This window comes from Parus major, chromosome 2 (assembly GCF_001522545.3).
Source record: "Parus major isolate Abel chromosome 2, Parus_major1.1, whole genome shotgun sequence".
In the NCBI taxonomy this organism is placed as follows: Eukaryota; Metazoa; Chordata; class Aves; order Passeriformes; family Paridae; genus Parus; species Parus major.
This window is the reverse complement of record NC_031769.1, coordinates 106,004,858-106,025,631: the sequence shown is the minus strand read 5'-3', so window position 1 is coordinate 106,025,631 and position 20,774 is coordinate 106,004,858. Positions and strand designations below refer to the sequence as shown.

The following is a 20,774-nucleotide window of genomic DNA, read 5'->3' as shown; positions in this document are numbered from 1 at the left end:
AGTGTGCAGAAACTCTGCTGGGCTGTGCCAGGCTGTTTCCCATTGGGACAGCTCATCTGCAGCTCTTCTGGGAGTATTTCTTCCAAGAACCCTTTCTGTTGCTGTGAAGGACCCCAGAAAGGGCTCTGTCCCTTGACCTTGTATGCCAGAGTATTTTTCTTTGCGGTGTTTTTCCACTGGGAGGGGTGATAAAAGCTTTATCAGTTGGAAATTGCAGAGGCTGTAGACAGAACAAAATAAATGGGGTGACGTACAAAAAAAAGCAGTCAGTGAAATCTAGTCCTGATAAAGGTCAAGTTTGTTGTAGCACATTGCTGACTAAATGCACATCCATCATAACAGAGAGTTTATTTTCCTCACTGCTGTCCTAATATTATTCTGCTGTAGTAACAAAATATTGGCAATGGTAGGGCAGGTAGTGTGAAGGGAGCTGATGCCCTTCCTCAGAAGTGACTCCACATGCTTCAGACAGCAAGAATGTGTTCCTCAGCTCTCCCTGCTTCAGAGTTGAAGTGAAGCTCCTTCTATGTCTTGTCTGAATTTCTATTTATAATAAATAAAAAGCCAGGGATGTGCTCTCAAAATTAGCTGTGGAATTTAATTTTGCTCACGTTCACAGACTGAGTAGCAAGCATGCTTTGTCTGATTTTGATCCTATGAAGTAGCCTGAACTTGTGTCCACAGTCATGCTGGCTGTTTCTGTGCCCCTCAGTATTTGTTTAGCAGAGGATTTTGCTCAAAGATCAGCCAGCCCTTGAAGCAGAGTGGAGAAATACCCCTTCCTTTTGTCATCTGTTGTGAGGCTCAGTTCTTAGTAAACAGGGATCCTGGAAAGCTGTGCTGCTTTTGTGTTACCAGTGTGAATATGGCAGACTCATTCTTTACTGCAGTGTAAATCCCTGGGGCAGATCTCTGCCAGAGGTCTTCTAATATCAAAGCACATAGATAGTGGTTGATGGCAATTAGAGGCAGCAAAAATGGCTTATGTGCCTGCACCCACTGTGGCTGGAGCTCTGGCTGGGCTGCAGGATTTGGGATGCTGCTGGGCTTGGGGAAAGCGTCTGATCTGAGGGGCAGCTGCAAGCAAACGAGACCTGTGGTCTTGGTTTCTTGTTGACTGCACTGCTGCAGTATCAGTGGTGATACAACAGAGCCAGGTGCTTTCTCCCTCCTGTTAAAACCCATCTTGGTGCTCAGCACAGGTTCTGCCTTCTGCTGGACCTCTGGGCAGCCCAGGTCCATTTCACCTCCTGTCATTATTTGTGGGTAGCTGTCTTGTGGTGCACACTGAGGGAAGAAAAGCTGTGTGAAAGTGAGGGGCCGAGAACTGCACTATTGGTTTCCATCACAGGACTGTGAGGTTAAAACAAATAGATGCAGACTCTTGTGCATATGGTGGTTAGCAATATATGATTTGATGGTCTGACTTCCTTGTCAAAGTTGGTCGTTTTAACACATTATCTTTCTCCAGACTTCTTCCTTTCATGGTGCTAATTAGCTTCTGCCTGCCACGAAAAGAAGAGGATTTTAGGAAGGTAATGGAAAATAATCAAAATCAAACCGTAGCCCCAAACTGTTTGTTGCAACACCAGTGGCTTCTGGAGAGATGGGGCTTTGATGAAACAGTGCAGCTCTTGATTACCCTAAACTATTTTCAGTCTTCTGCACCTTTCGATAACGTGCTTCCATAGATTTCCTGTAAAGATAGCAGAAAACAATTTATATCTATGCCTTGGGGTGATGAAAGAAAAAAAATAAATCAGAAATCTACCCAGACACCTGTATTTCTGCTAAATTAAAATTTTATTGCATTCACAAATAGAGAAAAAAGCATTGGTATTAACTAAGTACACAAGTGGAGGGAATAATGCAAGGTAGTTGTAATGTGTTTTATTTTCCACAGAGAGGAGGAAAACTTTTTTTAACAGTTTTCTGTCCCCAAAAATGCCTGTATCAGAACTTGCATTGTTCTAAAAAACTGTAGGTTTCAAATTCAGTATTTTTCTCAGGAAATTCTTAGCTAAATTCTTTTTCTTGTTTTTCTTAAAGGAATCCTTATCTTTCAGCATATATCCCTGTATTGGTTCTTGATCAGTTTTTTTTCAGTATTAGTGCAAGCTGCAACTTAATTTACCGATATGAGGATTGTGTGATGTTACCAGCATCTGGGGAAAAGGGCAGGTGCAGTATGGAGAGACCTTTAGGAAATTGTGCTTTTTTGCCTTCTGTTGTTCCAAGTCTAGTTTTAATTTGCTCTTTTACAGAAAAGCTTCACAGTTAAGTGAATGAAATAATGAAAACCTACAAACTCAAGCAGTAGTCTGCTTCATCAGCAGTGTATTTCTACTAGGTTAAAAGTAGTGCTCAGCTTAAGAGGCATCTTCTTGTTTACTAGCAGCCTGGAACCAGCTCAGGAAGATTTTCACTGTTGTGCTGGTTTCCACCAGGAAGATTACAACGGATGTAAGACATACATCTTCACCCTTGTAAATCCTCCAGACTGATGGAGTTGTGCTTGTTTGAGTGTTTCTCAACAGGATCATCTCCCACCTGTCTGCCTGCATCCAGCATTTGTCAGTTGCTACGTGACAGAGCAGCTGCAGTCTTTGGGGTGCACAGTCGCTGCGGCAGTGGCGTGCAAGGTGTGCGTGGAACGAGATCCAGCCCGTGTGGATGGGGGGGCTGCCCTCCACAGGAGTCTGTGTCTGTCCATGTAGCTCGATTCTAGAGTCAGCTCACTTCAACACCCTGCTAAAATACTTGAGGCTGACCGCCTGTATTTAGGAAGCAGGGCTCCTAACACAGTTTGCAGTGTAAAATGAGTTTGGATGTCACTCTTCTGTATTTCCTGTAGTGAAGCTGTCTCTCAGGAAGAAGCTAGGACCAGCTTCTTTGTGTGAGAATAACCTGAGCTGCCAGGTAAAAGAGTTCTTAAATTAAAAATGTTACAAATTCCTATACAATTTAGAAGCACTACAAACTTTTGCTCTGAATTTAATGTCATAAAAATATGTAATTTTTTATTTAATAGAGCCTGACTTTTTAAAATTTGAAATGAGTGTCTAGGAAGAACATTAGATTTTGTTTAGTATCTGAATTTGGTGCAGTTAGTTTCTGGACGTTTTTGTGGGTGGGATACACTCACCTTGACAAGGGAAGCTAATGCCTGTGCACAGTCCCCGCTCAGACTCTGTGGCTGCTCCAGCAGGGTACAAGCCTGCAGTAGTGTCCCTGTGCCATCACCCAGCACTTTGTGATGCCCTGGAGTACCTCAAGTGGCAACAGGCAGCTGAATCACATCCTGGATGTTGTTTATTAAAGGAAGCATGCTGTAACATTTACTTTTGTCATGTGGTATTTTTTCAGATTTTGCTTTCTACAATTATCTGTTACAGGCATCTGTTTTCACATCCATGGATTAATTATTCCTTGCACCACCAGTTTATGGGGCTGCATTGCTTCTGTGCTGTGTCTCAGTTCTCTTCCTTTCTCCTCTCTCTACCTCCTCCACAGGATTGCATCTGACCTGCTGTTGGTTTTGGTATGGCTGCAGGGATGATTACACCATGGCAGCATCTAATTTAATAAACAATAAAGCCACTGTTTTGTATATGTAAAGTTTGTCAATGGAAATAATGTTATCTGTGTGTTTTTTTATCACCCCACCACCAGCAAAATGTTCAGGTGTGGCTTTGGCATTTCTAACCTCTGCAATAAGCATTATTTATTGCTCAGAGCCACTGTCTAAGATGTTTTAGGTGGACTTTCCTGTCCTCTTAACTTAGCACACAGGTTTTATATGAACTGATTTGGTTAATGGTGTGATTTTTCTAGTTACTGGAGTGCATAAATCATTTCCACCTCTAGCATGGAAGCGATTAAACATGTAAATGTATGAGCATGAGTTATGCGGGTATAAACACGTTTCTCTATGTTTCACTTGTGTATGTCCACACTAGGAATCACAGTAATGCAGTTGTACTGTATTGTACGTGAGTTAATCAGAAAAAGTGCACGGTCCCGTGTTTCTCATACTAAATTCTGTGCTTATAACACCCACCTCTTCCTTGCCTCTGTTGTGAATGCTTTTATGTTATATGGATTGCCCTTCTAGAAGAATTTGTAATCTAGGGTGTTAGTCGGAATGTACTGCCTTCAGTCTAGCTAGAGGAATCTCTAAGCAGGTGGGCTAAGAAAGAGGAAAACACCAATATTTGAAGTACAGTAAAAGTGCTATTGGGTAGCTGGCCTTGCAGCTTCTCTCACTGCAGTTAAAGTAAGCTTTATAGGAAAAGAACATTATTTGGGCAGCCAGGGTGACCTTTGTAGTTTTCATAGTACATGTGTGATAATACTATCTCCAATACATTTGCCTGCCTCTGTTCAGAGAGATGTGTTGCTTATTTACTAAACATGTCATCAGCATCTCCTGTTCCTCCTCAGTTCACCTGTGTCCCTTGGGCTGTATTTCCTGCATATTATTTGAGTCCTGTTCTGAAAAGTCATTCTTGCTTGTTTTCTTTACAACACTCCTTAGTCTGGTACCTTCTTGCTCCACTCAAAGGAGCTAAAAAGATTAAGGCAGGTGTGCTTAGTGGTAGCATCAAAGAGGAAATCTGGCACATGCTTGGACAGAGTTCATTTTTCAAGGTCAGCCCGTATCTACCTTATCTGTTTTCGCTTCCTGCAGTCCCTTCCTCGTCCATTAGAGCTCCAGCAGATGAAGCAGGGGTCCTGTGGACAACAGCCTGCTGTACAACCCTGGCTTATCCCTGACTTAGGTGCCAAGTTCAGGGTGCTGTGAGAAAAGAGTGGATCATTAAAAACATAGTCTAAAATCTTTCACATGGAGGGAGGTTTGCAAATGTAACTTACAGAAGTGTCTCTAATGTCTGGTTTTTCTTAACTTGTGAAGCTTGTTTTGACAACCTTAATAATGTTCTCTGTACATGTATTTTTTTCTCCTTTTTCTATTAGTGTAGGGATTTTAAAAAGCAGACTGGACATCTTTTTAACCTTCCCTGGCAAATTTATCTTCTGACAGTCCAAGCCCAAGTTCAGCAGCAGGGTTGAGACCTGGTAATCTGTTTTACAGGCTACTGCTGCACAAGCTAACAGCAGAAAATTGTTGTCCTCTATGTGAACTCCACTTAAGAAGGATGTTACAAAGTTTGTATGTGACTTTCATGGGTATTTATTGAAAGCAGAAGAGCAAGCATGTTTGGGAATACTTCATTCTGGGCTCTGAAGGATAATGTTTTCTGGGGACACATGCATAGACATAGTTAACAACTAAAAGTTTTAGAAGTGCTTTGTCTCTTTGAATTTTATTCATTAATAGGAAACTTTTATTTAGGCTTTAGTACAGTAGTGGCCTCTTTCTCAGGAAGCAGTTCCTGTAGAATCCTCCACAGAGCACACAGAGGCTAATTGTGCAGTCTCCTGCCTTTATGGGCTGCAATGCAGGAGGAACTTGTGCAACTCTTGCAAAGGGAAAGGCAAGTGTGTTCTTGTCCTGTCTATGGAAACGTGTTGTCCTTTCTCTTAGAGAAGGCAGCAGTTAGCAAAACAACATAGATGTGATTTCTGGCTAAGTAGTCAAAGTTGTGAAGATCTTGGAAAGCTTAATTCATTACGGTTTCATTGCCATGTTTGTCATTTATACAGAAAGAGGTCCCAGGCATGTGAAGTGGGATGCCAGGACCTCAAAGTAACATTCTGGAGAGGGGCAGAATTAGCAACACCTTATGGATTCTACAAAGCATATGCATGCTGTAGTGGGGTCTCTATTGGGTTTGGATGCAGAGCTTGTTTTGCCATTACTGTTCTAAGGCATTTCATAGAGAATCTCCAGAGTGTTTCCTGATTTCCAGTGTGGAAATTTTGTATGTAGAATTTTGATGCTGAGTCTTCTCAAGGATACAGAGGAAAAACTGAGAGCTAATAGAGGTTTGAATAAAATTCATGAAAGCTGAGGGGCAAACTTAATGTACAAAGGAATACATCAAAAGATTTCCCCTATTCTGAGAAGGTTTTTTTGTTGGTTGTTTGGTTTTTCTTGAACATCATGAGTTTTGAAAGGGAAATGGCTCTGGTGGTTTTTTCCAAGCTGCTTTAACGGTGTCCTCTCTTTGTGGAATCTGCATGAACAGGTTTACCAACAGGGATTTGAAGACAGGTATTGGTAACAATCTTTTTATTAAAAAAAATAAAGTTAACAGGCTCAAAGGAGGCAGAGTTGAAACAGATATATTTTTGTTTTTTACTTAAATGTGATCCTAAGACACAAGTTCCTCTTTTTTTGCACTGCTGCCTGTGAAGGAGTTCAGTGTTCTGAATATATAGATTATCATGGCCTTTGGGGTGTTGTGCATCCACCGGTTTACCTACTTTCTGGCTTTTGGTATTGAATGATAAACACTCCTGTTCTGCTCCTATCCTCCATTATCTGTACTCACAGCCAACCTGACCATCTTAAACATGATTAAAATATAATTCAAAAGTTATTAGCTAATTATGACGCAAAGTACTTAATTTGCCATTGCACCCTAATAACTTAAAGGTACTCCTGATAGCTCGGTAATAACCATATCATAAGCAAAAGGACACGGTTGCTACTAACTTAATAGGCAGCTTCCCTCAAGATAAAACAAATAACATACCTCAATGAAATCGGATTCAAGCTTAGTAAAATCATCTTGGCAAGCAAAGAGAGCATTTGTTAATTTTTCTGTGAAATGTTATCATTGCCAAGAAAACTTGGTTACAAAAAGCAGAGATGGCAAAAGTATTTGCATGAATAATTGATTTAACATTTCATTGGTTTAAGTGATTTTAGGAAAAGTGTTTTTGATATGCTCTGGAAAACTAGAAAGTTTTTAAGGACTTATTTGCAAGATACCAAACACTGTAGGAGATATGGGGCTTAAAGGCTTGTAGACTGTTCTTCAGTATATCCAGTGTGTGCACAAGCCTGAAAAGAAAGAAGAGATGGCATTTTAAAAGACTAAAATCCTGGTGGTCAAGCTGTGGCTATGGACGTGTGGGTGTTCAGGGAAGGCCATATGTGTAGCTCCTTATTGCCTGATGTCCTCACAAATACCTGGAGCAAATTGCCTGCTGTGATGAGGGGGATGATGGCAGGAATCTGCAGCCTCATGCCCTGCTCTGAGTCTCCATGATTTGGCAGGTGGGTCACTCAGGGTGCTGGCTGGTCCCAGAGGTGTCTCAAAATCCTAGAGGAAGAGAGGGGCTGTGGCATCGGTCTGTAGACAGTAGTTTGGCTAAGAAACACCTATTTGGTGATTGCAAGGCTTAAATTTTCTGGAGATGTATCTGTACGGTAGCAAAAGGGCTAGAGAGTATATTTGACAAGACAAGAAAAACTGAGGGTCAAGGATGTATTCAGTCAGAGAGTATACTGAGTTGGAAGGGATCTACAAGGATCATCGAGTCCAGCTCATAAGTGAATGGTCCATACATGACTTGGGAAGTGTCAGCAACTTCAGTGTCTGTCAGATGAAGGAATTTCACTTTCTGGAAAGTGATGGAGTTTGTGGGGTAAAGATCCTGGTTTGGGGTGGGAGAACAACTGGTGAGCAGAGGATAGATCCCTCTCAGCCACGTCTGAAGCCTGTAATGCAACCTAAAGATTCTGGAAGTTTGGCTGACATGGTATTGAAATTGCTTTTAAAACACTTACCTGCCCAGCCTTGTGTGAAAAAATGCAGATTAGGGTTTCAGCCTGTTCCTCTTATCAGTCTGCATCTCACTGGTACAGCAGAGCAAAGAGAGAAGGAATATGGTAAACAGAAACTCCCTGGCCCTTCCATGGTCTGGAGCAGTGCTGTCCTGGCCTCACCCTTGTTGCCATCTTGCAATGTGGGAGATGGTTTCCATCTACCTGCATATACTGTTCTCTGGTCATGAGTCAACAGCTCTCAACATCCCATCCCAACTATGTATTCCTTTCTATTCTAAGATGTCAGCAATTCTACAAGTGCCAGCTGTGTCTGGGTAGATGATGGTCCTGAGTTTGGGAATGAGGGTTTGAACATCCCGAGAGAAGGCTGACAGAGACTACATTTTTGGACTGGCTTTTGTTGAACCTTTGGGCACTCTATGCCCACCAGGGTGGAATGGCTGTCAGGCAGTATGTTCTGTAAATCAGGGGAGTTGCTGTATTACCTCTGTTTCATGGTGTAATTATTAGTTCTAGTGTGAAAACTCCTAGGTCACCTCTTTAACAGGTGTTATTTTATTTTGGAAAAACTTCCTTTTTGGCCAAACAGAGGTTAGGGTGCTCCTACTGACTTGTGGAGCCTTGGCCATCCATTTCTTAATTCACCCCTGTGCTTCCTGTGACCATGTACCACGTTTGTTCAGCTGTCACTTCAATACATGTCTCTCATTCTCCACGCTCATCTGTGGCGTAGAAAGACGTAGTTTGCTCTTGTGTCAGTAGCATTCCTGCAACATGACTACACCATGTTGTGCCATTTATACTTTTCCAGTTAATATGTCAGTTTGTCCATCTGGATTAGATCCAACGACTATTAGTTCATTTTGTAATATGTCTGATTTTCTTTCATCTCTGCTCCTGATGCTGCCTCTGATCAGGCAGGTTGTAGCAAATCCCATCTTTCTCTTTTTTTCTGGGTGTTTTTTGGGTTTTTTTTTTGTTTTTTTTTTTTTGGTCTCTGGTGCATTCCCTGATGATACCATGTCACTCATCGTTTCAGATCCTTCCCATCTGCTCTTCACATGCCTTGCTCTGCCTTTAAGATTATTCACCACTTTTTGTCTATCTCACTTCCTTCTAAATGCTTTATGAGCCCTCTGAGCTTGCCCCTACCTTTTCTTTTACTGTCATGCTGAAGTAACAATCTTAAGATGTTTGAAATCTTCTCCATGTAAATGATTCAGTTCCTTAATCTTTAGCAAATATTTCCACAAAGGTTTGACATCGTTTTACTCAGTATTTGGCATTTATCTGTTCTTTAAAATGTAACTTTTTTTTTTTTAAATCTTGTAAGAACCGGTGCTTTAATACCCACCTCTTCCTGTACATTCTTCTTCTCTGTCATTTTGGCTCCTATATAAATACTTTCTCTATAGAAGGTTTCATGAGATTTTAGGTTTTAATACATTTTCCCCTGTTACCTTTGCTTTATAATTATTTGTATTCATGCATCTTCTCATAATGTAGGAACTGTATGTGCCAAGGAATTCCTGAGACTCATGGACACGAAACCTTAAATTAAATGTAAGAAGAAAAAGATAAGAACAAATTATAATAGCACTGAGAGCAAGAGATTACAACAGGGTATTTGGTTAAAATGTGGTTTTTGTAATATAGGTTCCTGAAAATTGCAAATGTATTCTGTTATGTTTATGAGCCAACTTTTGTTATGCAGAGTTATAAAGGTTGCTATGTTTTCAGTCTCTATGGATCCAAATGATGTGAGTTATTAAAAAAAAGAAAAGCAGGTTGATACTGTCAAAGTGGTGCTCAAAAGAAAAAAAAAATAGAAACCTCATCATTCTCCACTTGGGTAGGATAACATTTCTCACTGGCATAGACACCTCTTCAACTGTATTAGCTGCTAGGGAACAGTGCAAAATTATATAATTTAGACATACGAGGAAGTAAAATTAAATAGCCATGAGATGAGCATACCATTAAACAGATCTAATTTATAATGGACTTTTATGCAAATTGCCTTTGAGCCTTCAGTAAAAGAAAATGAAAAGAAATTAATAAGGACAGCTTGGACTAAAAAGTTGCCGAGAAAAAAAAAAAAAATAAACGCCTTTTTGAGTTCCAGCTCACTCTCCACACACTCCAGAATGTTAAATAAGCATTCCCATTAGCCACATAAATATAATGATGTGATAATAAAACTTGCACTTAACTTTTAAGGACCAAATTCCTAATCACTTTCCTGCAGTGGCTCCAACCAGATGAGTAAGATTTCAAATAAAACACATTTACTTTGTCTTGTGGTTCATGATGGGAGGGAGAGAAATGTGCTTTCATGAGTATTTTGCTCTGCTGAATATCCACCCTCAGTGAAATCCAGGCAGTTATTTGCCTTGCCACAGTGTAGGATTGCAAGTTCCAGGGCATCACTGATGCTCCTCCTGCTGCACAGCCTCCTCTGGGGGGTTAAAAAAAGGACTTCTCACCACTTTTCCTCCCTTTTTGTTGTTCTGTGAAAGACATGTGGGAGCAGGGAACCCTGACAGCTCAGAACTGTTGAAAGTAGTTCATTGCAAAAGATTTTCAGTTGGTTTGGAGTTTGTAGTGTCCTCTGATAAAGACGTTAATACAAGAAGTGATATACTGAATATATTCACTTATAAGAAACCTGTATTTTCTCAGAGAAGAAAAAGGTTTATTTCTACCTTAGTTTGAAAGTGAGGTAATATCCTGCATGTTTGCAAACATCAAGGCTTGCAGCTTTTCCATGTACCCTGTATCCTTTTGATTACAGAAAGGAAGAATTTCAGCTCTCTCCAGTGAAGCCATTAAAACAATCTGCAGAATTCTTTCATTTTTCTTGGCATTAAGAGAGTTTTGCAATAGTTGACTTAATTAGTACTGGCCATCTTGTTCCTAATTATTGCTGCTTTCTCACATTTCCAGCTGAGGCAGAGTATACTGAAGTGCAGTCTTTTCTCTTTATGTGTATAATAATAATATATTTAAATATTTATACAACAAGAGAGCAAGGCTATAAACACACTGTGTATGCAGTTTTGCTGCAGACAGTATATTTTTATACTTGACAAGCAGGACTTTTTTTCTGAAGAATTTGAGAAATACTGCAAGCAATGTCATCCTCATGTGCTAGCTTTTTGATACAGGAATGCTGTTACGGGAGTGCTGATCTGTGGGAAGAAAGATCCATCCCTGTAGTATTTTATGGAATTAAAACAATGATCTTTTCCATTCCCTGTTGTTTTTTCTCCAGTAAACAAGGGCTTGTAGCTATACCTAGTTTGTGTCCTTTAAGTAAAACCAAATTCTCTGATGGAAACAGGGTTTTCCACTGGTTATATTTTCAACCCTTGAAGCATTCGATTTCTGACAGTGGAATATGATACTTAAAGCCACAGACATTAATTATTACCCATTGGAGGTCGCACTTTCAACCCATGGGACATTAATTTTTCTGATATATGGAAAATTCCAGCCTGTTAGTTTTAATTAAATATTTCAGAAGCACATTTTCTTGTAAATGGACTGCAGTTTCTTATCCTTTACCCTTGATATTTGGCTAATTCTGCATATAATTATCATCTTATTTTGCAAGCCTACTTCAGAGCGCTTTCCTGTCTCAAAACTCCATTCACCTGTTACGAATTAGTCATTTAAAGAAGAAAGATGTCTTTGCCAATCATTAGCCAACATTGTCAGGAAGGAGATGGAGAAAAATATCATTCAGGTTTTCTTGGGAAGTGAAATTATAATGATTTTCCAGTCCCTTCTTGTGCCAGCAAACTGGTGTCTCCTAAACATGAGTAATCCCACTGTGAGACCAAGCAGGAGTGCCAGCAAAGCTATGGGTGGCAGGGAGGATGGTTATCAAATGGTATTGTACAGAGGGGGTGACAAGTGAGGCATGAGAAAGTGCTTCCCACTGTGCCCCCAGGAACCCAAGAGTTCCTGGTGTGGCTGGAAGGTGAGGATGCTGTTTGTTCCCCAAATCCTGGCATAGCCCAATCTCCTCTCCTGATGGGTATAGCAAATACAGATTAGGAGCAGAACTATGTCACCAGATTTGGATCCCACAGTATCTAAAGTTTTTTCCCTGAAGGACATACGAAGGAAGCTGGAATCTACATTTTTTCCATCTGGAAAGGAAAAAAGTGTTTATTTTTTTACAGAAATTAATTAATTTTCTTTACAGAAGTCTCTCTGCTAGGGGTCTAGCCTTCCAATGCTGTTTTAATACGTGAAAGTGCAGTTGTGTATTGCAGAGTGATCCTGGCGGGGGAGTCGGGAGGGAGTTGTGACTTTGCAGTTCCTGGGATTCTTTTGCTGCTGCTGCTGCTGCTGCTGCTGCTGCAGAGTAGCAGAGCACTAAGGCAGCACTTTCTGTTAACACTTCCTGCCCATTCCCAAAGCTATTCAGGTCCCAGGTAGCACACCCTGTGGCTGAGCACTCTCCTCAGCATTATGGCTTTGTCAGAAGGCTCCATCCTCTGATACTATCTTGCTCTTCTCTAAACAATTAATAAAATGGAGACAAAAAGCCTAGAGGTTTAAAATATGTAATTATATAAGTAATTTAGAACTAGGAAAATGCTGCAGAAACCAATTACAATTATACATTTCAGTAATGACTGACTTGGCCAAATACATGTTTTGTGTGTGAATTCCGTGATAAATTTGAAGATGACATGCTTGAGTATAAGGGAAAATTAATTCTAAATGCTGAGTGCTTCCATATTAGACATAAAATGTGGCTCATACACCAAGTGAAGAGGAGCCTGTGTTCTATGGGCTGTCACAGCTTAAATTTTGAGCAGCAGGGCAGGCAGTAACAAGTCTTTGAGGAAGAAAGCTTGAATAGTTCAAGGGATGGCTTTGAAAAAAAAAAGTGTTCTGTACCTGCTCATGATGCAAAATACATTTAATGCCTTATATGTTACAGATTTTATGCAACTTGAATTGGTTCAGACGTTTATTAGGGAATTGTAAATGGCCAGCTGGGGTTAATGGAGTTTTATTTCTTTCCTGGTCTCCTCCCAGCTGGTAAGAAACTATAGATGAGATTTGTATTCTGTTCACAACTTATCTATATAGATATATACATATACCTGCTCCAGGCACAGACATCATTCCAAACTCAATTTGGGCTGCCTGTGACATTTTCAAAGGGAAGATATTTGGCTGTTGATACAACACAGTGTATGGTCACCTGGAGCCCTGCCCCTCTGCAGTTCCCTGAGACCCTGCTGCAAGCCCTGCTGCCTCCCACCTCTTGAATGCCTTCCTGACATCCCCTTCTGCTGGCCAGTGGATGGGGCATCTCTCAGCCTGGGGTGCTTTCTGCAGCCAGGAGGGCTGATCACCCCTGAGTATTTGGTGGCTTTCTTTTTTTTTTTTATTGCTGGTAGTGGGAGTTCATTGTTTATTCATTGTTTTTAAAACAAAACAAAAATAGTGTGTCGTGACTGTTTGTTGTCAGAAAGTACTTCCACATTGCACTACAGACATATGAACAGGCACACAAAATCAGACCTGCCAGTCACTCCTGCTCATTTCATTGGGAAACCACCAGTGACTCAGGGGTGTTTTGCAAATGCCCCAGTGCAGAAACAAAACATTTATTTGGTGTTACTCTCTGAGGGTTTTGTTTGGCGTTTTCAGCCCTTCCTATTGCTCTAACTAAAGCTGGTTTGGGAGACTCGCATCCAGGAATGTATGTGCACCCACCTGGTTGATGTTGCAGGACCTGTTGCCAAGCAGAGGCTGTCCAGGTGGCTGTGTGGTTCTGGTGGTCAGTGGGTGGTGTCTAAAAGCTGAGATGTTTTTCTGTGTTATTTGAGTGTTCTGGTTGATACCTGCCACAAGCACTTAACTTTTACACTAGAGCATTACCTCACATTGAAATGTTATCAACTCTGTACCCCCATCTTTATATTTACCCCAGTGTGCTGCCCCTGACCTCAGCTGTGCCTGCCCTAGTGTTGGTTGCAGTAAATGGCATCTAAAAAGTGACCTGGGTTTAAAAAACCAGTGAGAACCAAGCAAAGAACCAAACCAAACTATTCCCCAGGTAGTTTCCTAACTAAATCAAGTTCCCTATGCAGTGCTCTGGAAAGCAGAATGAGTCAGTCCAGGGCATTGGAGCATCTAGAGGGGATGGGCTGTGCTGAAGGGGACTATCAAAAGAGGTGTCCAAAACAATTGAGAGGTTGTCATCTTATGAGATCCAGATTGGGGCAGTGAAGTGGGTGGGAGAGGCTGCTGGCCTGGCTCCTTCCCTTCCACCTCCCCAGCTGTGCTGCTTGGAGCATGAGGCCACGCTGGAAAATATGTGGCTTACACAGTTGTTTGAAACCAGCCCTTTTCTAATGAAACAAAGCCACAGAGTTGCTTCAGTGAAGTTTGCATGGGAGGGTTTTGTAGTGCTGGGCTGCTTGAGCAGTTCTTGAGCTGAGCTTGGTCTGACTCTGCTCCTTGTGTCTTGTTTCCTCTCCAGAATCGGCCGGCTTTTCGATGGCACAGAGCCCATTGTCCTCGACAGTCTCAAGCAGCATTATTTCATTGACAGAGATGGGCAGATGTTCAGATATATCTTGAATTTCTTAAGGACATCAAAACTCCTCATTCCTGATGATTTCAAGGTGAGATTTCAAGGGACTTGGTTGTTTTGCATGTACCTTGGTAAAGCAAGCATCTGGTGGTAGTCAAAACAGAGCCCTGGATAGGGGTGGGGAACTTACAGGGTATGGTGTTTGATTTCAGGTACATGGCAGAAGTAAGAATGGAGTTGCTAAAGTGGTGTCTTCCCTTTCTAGAGTGGCATCAATATTAAACTTTCCCCTCCTGGCTACTGTGGTAATACAGCAACCTTGCCAGATTTGACCTAGGGAAATTAAATGTTGTACCATACTCATGGAAACAGATGTGATGTTACAATCTGCAACTGACTGCTCATGAGCTTTCCTGATTGCTTGTCCTCTCATCCATTTTTATGCTTCCCCAGTGATTGCAGCAGTTCCAGTTTCCACTCCCACACTGAAATTCAGAAAATGGTGTGTGAATCACAATATTGACAAAATAAACTGCACACATGGTAATATTTGGGCATTAAGTCATAGAATCTTTTCTCCCTCAGATTCTTGAATGCATACTGCAAGTTTAATTTTGGAGTTCTAGAGAAGTTAGGAATTAATAGTTCTATGTTCTATGTCTAATAGTTCATTTAGACTTTTTATTAAAGAGCCTGCTTTTTTTTTCTCTTCAGCTTTTAGTAACAAGTTGAATTAGTGATAGTTCATTGTCAGACAGAGCCTGCAAAGGTAGAGCTTTAGAACCCATGTGATCAGCTGGTAGGTATGAGGGTGTATATGTGATGTCTTCAGTCAGAACAGATCCTTATCTTAATGATCACACATCAGTGCACCTGGTTCACTGTAGGAAATGCAGCAACTGGGATTGAACAAGAGAGGTGATGGGTGATGAGGCAGGGATGGAGCAGTTCACCCTGGTTTGCAGTCCTTTTGCTCTCATAGCTGAGACAGTTTTTCAGGCGTTTGGGCATAATATGGTGTGAGACTGAGTTCAAGAGCTCTGTTTCAGCAACCTTTGAATCATCTGCTGTAGACACATCCTTGCTGCTCCCATATGTGACAAGGGTAGATCCCCCTGAATAATGTGGGAGTTTGGAGCTAACAGCTAAGCATCGTTTCCTTCTTTTGAAGCCTTAGCATGACTTTGTGCTGCTCTTGGCACTTTTCCTGCAGGTAATCAGAAATAGGAAAAAGGAAAATGGGAAAAAGGAAAAGCCACCTTTCATGCAATATTAAGAAATTACATATGTAGAGCCTTTTAAACACATAAATGTACTGTAGCTGTGCTGAAATTAAAAATGTAACTCCTGGCAAGTTCACCCAACTGTGATGTTTAAAGGGGTGTCCTCCCCAGTTAGCTTTAAGGTATACAAAAAAAAACAGTGGTGAAAATGAACAGTTTCTTGTTTCTTGGAAACATATAGATTACATTACTTTTTTTTACACAATAAATGTAAGCAGTATTTTTGCCATGATTTAGGTGTCCTCATCAAGTATTTGGCTTCTGGTTCACATTCAGGACCATGTTGACTGTTAGCAGGCTTCTCTTGTAATTTTGTTTCACTCTCTTCCCTAATTTTCATGTATCTATTTTCTCTGTATAAATATTTTCCAAATGGTTTTATGCTCTTACACCTAGAAAAACAAGATTTTTTAAAAAAATGTTTTTTAAATTTAAAAAATGGCAGTAGGCAGACTCCACATCATTAGTTCTAAATTACTTCTGCAGTGGCTATGCCTAGAAATGCATTCCCTCTGCTCTAGCATTTGAGATGATGTAGTAAACAATACTAGTGGCAAAATAGGGAAGTATTAAAAAATACTTAATTTTTAAAATGCACTAATATGTGCAAACATTATGCAAATATCTGAATCATTTTACACTAACAACTATTGCAGGCTCCCTCATTTACATTCTTATACCTGTCACAATGCCTGCAAGTATTGCTGTAAGACACAATGGATCCTAGTGATGAATTTTCTGAATCCTGATTGAATTCTGTTCCATCTGTTCAATGAGATCATTATTATATGACATCACTGTGGAGATGAAATATGGGGAAAAGTTCGATTTTTTTTTTTGCAGAAGGGGGTTGGGCAGGCATAGCCTTTCCCAGCTCTTACAAATGCTGCTATATTCATTGTGTTTCAAATGGCTGATGGTTATTTTTTGCTTGCACTGTTACTTTATTACACCTTCCTACACAGTAATTAGGAGCTCTGTCTGAAGGGTTCCAGACCTGGAGCAGTGTTGGCCTGAATAACCATACACCTTAAGCACCACATTAGCAATGTCTCTTTTAATTGTGCACAGTAATGTATGTGTCTTTCAGGACTACAGCTTGTTATACGAAGAAGCAAAATATTTCCAGCTTCAGCCCATGCTAGGAGAGATGGAACGGTGGAAACAGGACCGGGAGAGTGGCCGCTTCTCAAAGTCTTGCGAGTGCCTGGTGGTGCGAGTTGCCCCAGATCTCGGCGAGAGGATTACACTGAGTGGAGATAAGTCATTGATAGAGGAGGTGTTCCCAGAGATCGGTGATGTGATGTGTAATTCTGTCAACGCCGGCTGGAACCACGACTCTACACACGTCATCCGATTTCCACTGAACGGATACTGTCACCTCAACTCAGTTCAGGTAGGAAGTCACGTGTGCATTTTTTGAGAGGGAGCTGCTGGTCAGGAACCGGCGGGCTGACCCTGTTCCATGTCACTGGAGCTTTTTGGTGAGCAGAATCAGCTGGAGGCTTTAAGCAAGTTATTTACGTCTGTGTGTTGAGTTGTCTTTCCCCTTTTAATTCGCGTATCACCAAATCTCTTTGCAAACAAGCTACAGGAGTGTTAAAATTTTCTGTGGTCATAGGGAAAACCCTTCACTTGCAGTGTTTGTTCCTGATTTTTTACAGCATAGTAGAGACCTGTTACAATTGATAGCACAAGGGGTAATGATTTAAACTAAAATAGGGTAGATTTTTACTAGTTAAAAGGAGGAAAATTTTGTAGTGACGGTGGTGAAACACTGGAACAGGTTGCCCAGAGAGGTGGTGGATGCCTCATCCATGGAAATATTCAAGGGCCAGGCTGGACAGGGCTCTGAGCAGCCTGATTTAGTTAATGTCCCTGCTCATTGCAGGGGGGTTGAACTGGATCATCTTTAAAGGTGCCTTTCAACCCAAAGTATTCTATGATGCAATATAGAAGTGTCTAATATCTGTAGATGTTACCAAATGGATAAGAAAAAATCTGGGAGACAAATGCAGGTAATTCCTGGAATAATTATAATCAGCTTCAGTGTTAGTGTTATGTTTTTATCCTGTGTTGGGTACAAGCAACTAGCCTCAGACACCTGCCTGCACCTAGTCAGGAAATCCTGCATAGCCAGTGCTTCCCATGTGGAATCATCAACAGCAAATTGTTGCTGTTGGGTTTAAACACACCTCCTAAATGCTGCAAGGCTCATGAGTGAATTCTCGTACAGAACAGGCTTGCAAGCTGAGCTTGGCATCTTTTCACCTGCCAGGTCCCACTGTCCATGTAGAGAATCACAGAGTCATTAAGGCTGGAAAAGATCTCCAAGATCAACAAGTTCAGCTTTTGATCAAACACCACCATGTCAACTAAACCACAGCACTAAGTGCCACATCCAGTCATTTCTTGAGTATTTCCAGGGATGTGACTTCACCAATGACCTGGATAGTCCATTCCAATGCTTAATCATCCTCATAGTGAAGAAATTGTTCTGATGTCCAACCCAGCCTGAATCTTGTGGCCATTTCCTCTTGACCCGTTGCTGGCTTCCTGGTAGAAGAGCCCAACATCCGCAATAAGAATTACAAAGCATATTTACTGATGTGAAAAACCTGAGTCACAGTGGCAAAATATGTACAGGCCTCAAGAGAGGTAATGGTCCCACAGGACCATTACCATGATAACAGGAACGTGTAAGCACCTCCCAATACTAATAGAAATGGGAGACAGGACAAGGACTACCAATAAACCTGAATAATGAGGTACAGGCCAAATGGATTGTCCATGTCTGAGCTAGTTTCCAGAGTTGCTTCCACCACATTTTTTCTCAGGACCCAAGTTTTCCTGTTCTGTTTTTGAGTGGCTTGCACCAACACATTTGGGCAGGGGTGGGAGATTTTGGCATATAATGTTAAAAGCTAAAGATCACATGTGTTTTGATCACTGTTTCCACTGTTTCCAAGTCTGTTTTCCTACCCTTTCCTTTTTGATATGACTGCTGGTCAATTAGCCATGCTTAAGTACTTTGGAAAGACATTTGCCAAGCTGAAGCATTTTATGTAAAGACATGGAATGTCTTCTTTGAAGCACTTTTAAACCTCAGTTTGCTTCTTCCCCTGCACTAGTCCTTTGCAGCCTTCTGCCATTCTGCTTGCCAGTGTTGTCCCAGCACACATACAAGCCAATTTGGCAACTGGTGAAACAGCTGAGAAAGCCGTGGTAGGCATCTGATTCCAGCACAACCCTTGTGAGGTCTGGTCATACTGAACAGAGGATCCCACATCCTCTGAGGTCCAGGAACATCAGCCCCTTCCTTGGGGCTGGCAGCTGTCAGGCTAACCCTGGTAAATCCCAGGAAGTCTCTTTCACAGGTGAAGGCAGAGGAACCCCAGAACAGGTGAAGATGATGATAAAAAGAGTTACAAAAAAACCCCTAACTCTTTGTTACTAACAAAGAGTTAGTTTTTAAGTCTCTAGTAAATATCATGGTAGGTTTTCTGAAATTATGACCATGTTACCTACACTGTCACCATGTCGTTGAGGTGTTTGCTCAGCATCTGCTGTGCAATCATGTATTTGCCCTTTTGTGCTGTAAATTCTGTGAAGCGAGAATGTGTTTTTCTAGTCATGTTTCTGTGACCGGAAGACTGGATTTGTTGGCAGTACTAAAAAATGAAATAAATTTTCATTTTTTCTTTTTCACTGCTCAGTGGCCATAGTCATCAGAAATCAATCCAGTACTATTAAGTTAAGCTATGTAACCACTCTTTTTTTTCCCTGGCTGAATCCATTTGAAAACAGCAGTTATTACTGTTGGACAGCAAATAGTCTGTTTATTCACTTATAAATTGCTGTTTGTTTCCTCTTTTTTTGCAGGTACTCGAGAGGTTACAGCAAAGAGGGTTTGAGATTGTTGGCTCATGTGGAGGTGGGGTGGACTCTTCCCAATTCAGTGAATACGTACTAAGACGAGAACTCAGAAGGACATCTCGTGCACCCTCTGTCATTCGAATAAAGCAAGAGCCTCTGGACTAAAATGGACATGCTTCTTTATGCAAAAAAAAAAAAAAAAAAAAAAAAAAAAAAAAAAGAAAACAAAGAGGAAAAAAAAAAAGGGGACATTTCATGTGCAGTTTGGACTCCAAACAAGTCCTGGAACTAAAATTGAATAAAAGACACATTTATATCAAATATAGAGACCACACCTGAATTCATATGGGAACACTTGGAATAGTAGTGATAATAATAATAATAAGCTCAAGGTATAAAAGAAAACACACACACACACATAAAAAAATATGTATGTATATGTATGTCTGTACATATATATATGTATGTATATGTCAAAGGGTAGGAAATGCAATGGCAAAATGTGGTAGATGAGGTTGGTGCTGTGATGGCCATTAAGTGTCCTAGGCCCTTCCCAGGCCCACTTAAGGGTGTACAAGCCATTTCCAGGGGGGGGATTCATAGACTACTCTTCACCCATTTTCATTGCCAAACAGCCATCCACTTTTTAATGTGTATACACCTTGACTCAACTTTATTTGCATATGGAGGTTTATGTCTGTCTTTTTTAGAGGTGGATGGGCAGGTGTTCAGGAGACAACCATCCATTGCATTGGAAAGCTGAAATTTTAAATGTAGTTTGTACAGAAGTCGCACACTTTTTGTCTGCCCTCACAGATGTGAAAGGTTAACTTTTCTTTTGAATGAGGTTTTTTTGTTGTTTTGTTTTGTGTTTTTCAAAGGGGGCCAGAATAATTAATATTTGGTAGAGATGCTCTGGTTTGAATCTGCTGCTTTCCTACAATTTTTTCAAATTTTATAATGTATTAAATACAATAAACTCCTGTTTAAAATAACAAGGGTCTGGTTTAAGCCAACAGAAACAGAGAGGTGGGATTACACTGCACTCCAGCATGTAGAGGGGCAAGGCAGTGGGCAGGCAGTGCTTCCTGCACAGGGTGGAGTGAGTTAAAGGCAGCAGAGGCTGTTGAGGGATCTTCTGGTGTGGTGCACATGGCTGCTGTTCCTTCAGCACTGTCTCTTTTAAGCTTTGTCCTAGTCAGGAGAGAGGCTGTTGGTCAGACCTGAAAATAACATTGGCTCAGCCCAGGGAAACCCATCAAAAAATGACACCTGGTTCTGTAACCTTCCGTGTGACAGTGAATCCTTGCATCATTCCCCCTTGCTTAAGGAGTTGGCAGCTTTG

At 41.0% G+C, this 20,774-nt stretch overlaps 1 protein-coding gene across 7 annotated transcripts in view; it reads left to right on the top strand.

The window, feature by feature from the left end:
- KCTD1 (potassium channel tetramerization domain containing 1) overlaps positions 1 to 20,424 on the top strand; it is a 67,643-nt gene extending 47,219 nt beyond the window's left edge. For all 7 annotated transcript variants that reach the window (XM_019005729.2, XM_033512241.1, XM_033512239.1 and 4 more), the window contains 3 exons: positions 14,217 to 14,361; positions 16,644 to 16,949; positions 19,436 to 20,424. In XM_019005729.2, the coding sequence (XP_018861274.1) occupies positions 14,217 to 14,361; positions 16,644 to 16,949; positions 19,436 to 19,594 (610 nt within the window). In that variant the 3' untranslated portion in view covers positions 19,595 to 20,424. The remainder of the gene's footprint in view (positions 1 to 14,216; positions 14,362 to 16,643; positions 16,950 to 19,435) is intronic.
- The last annotated feature ends 350 nt before the right edge of the window (positions 20,425 to 20,774 follow it).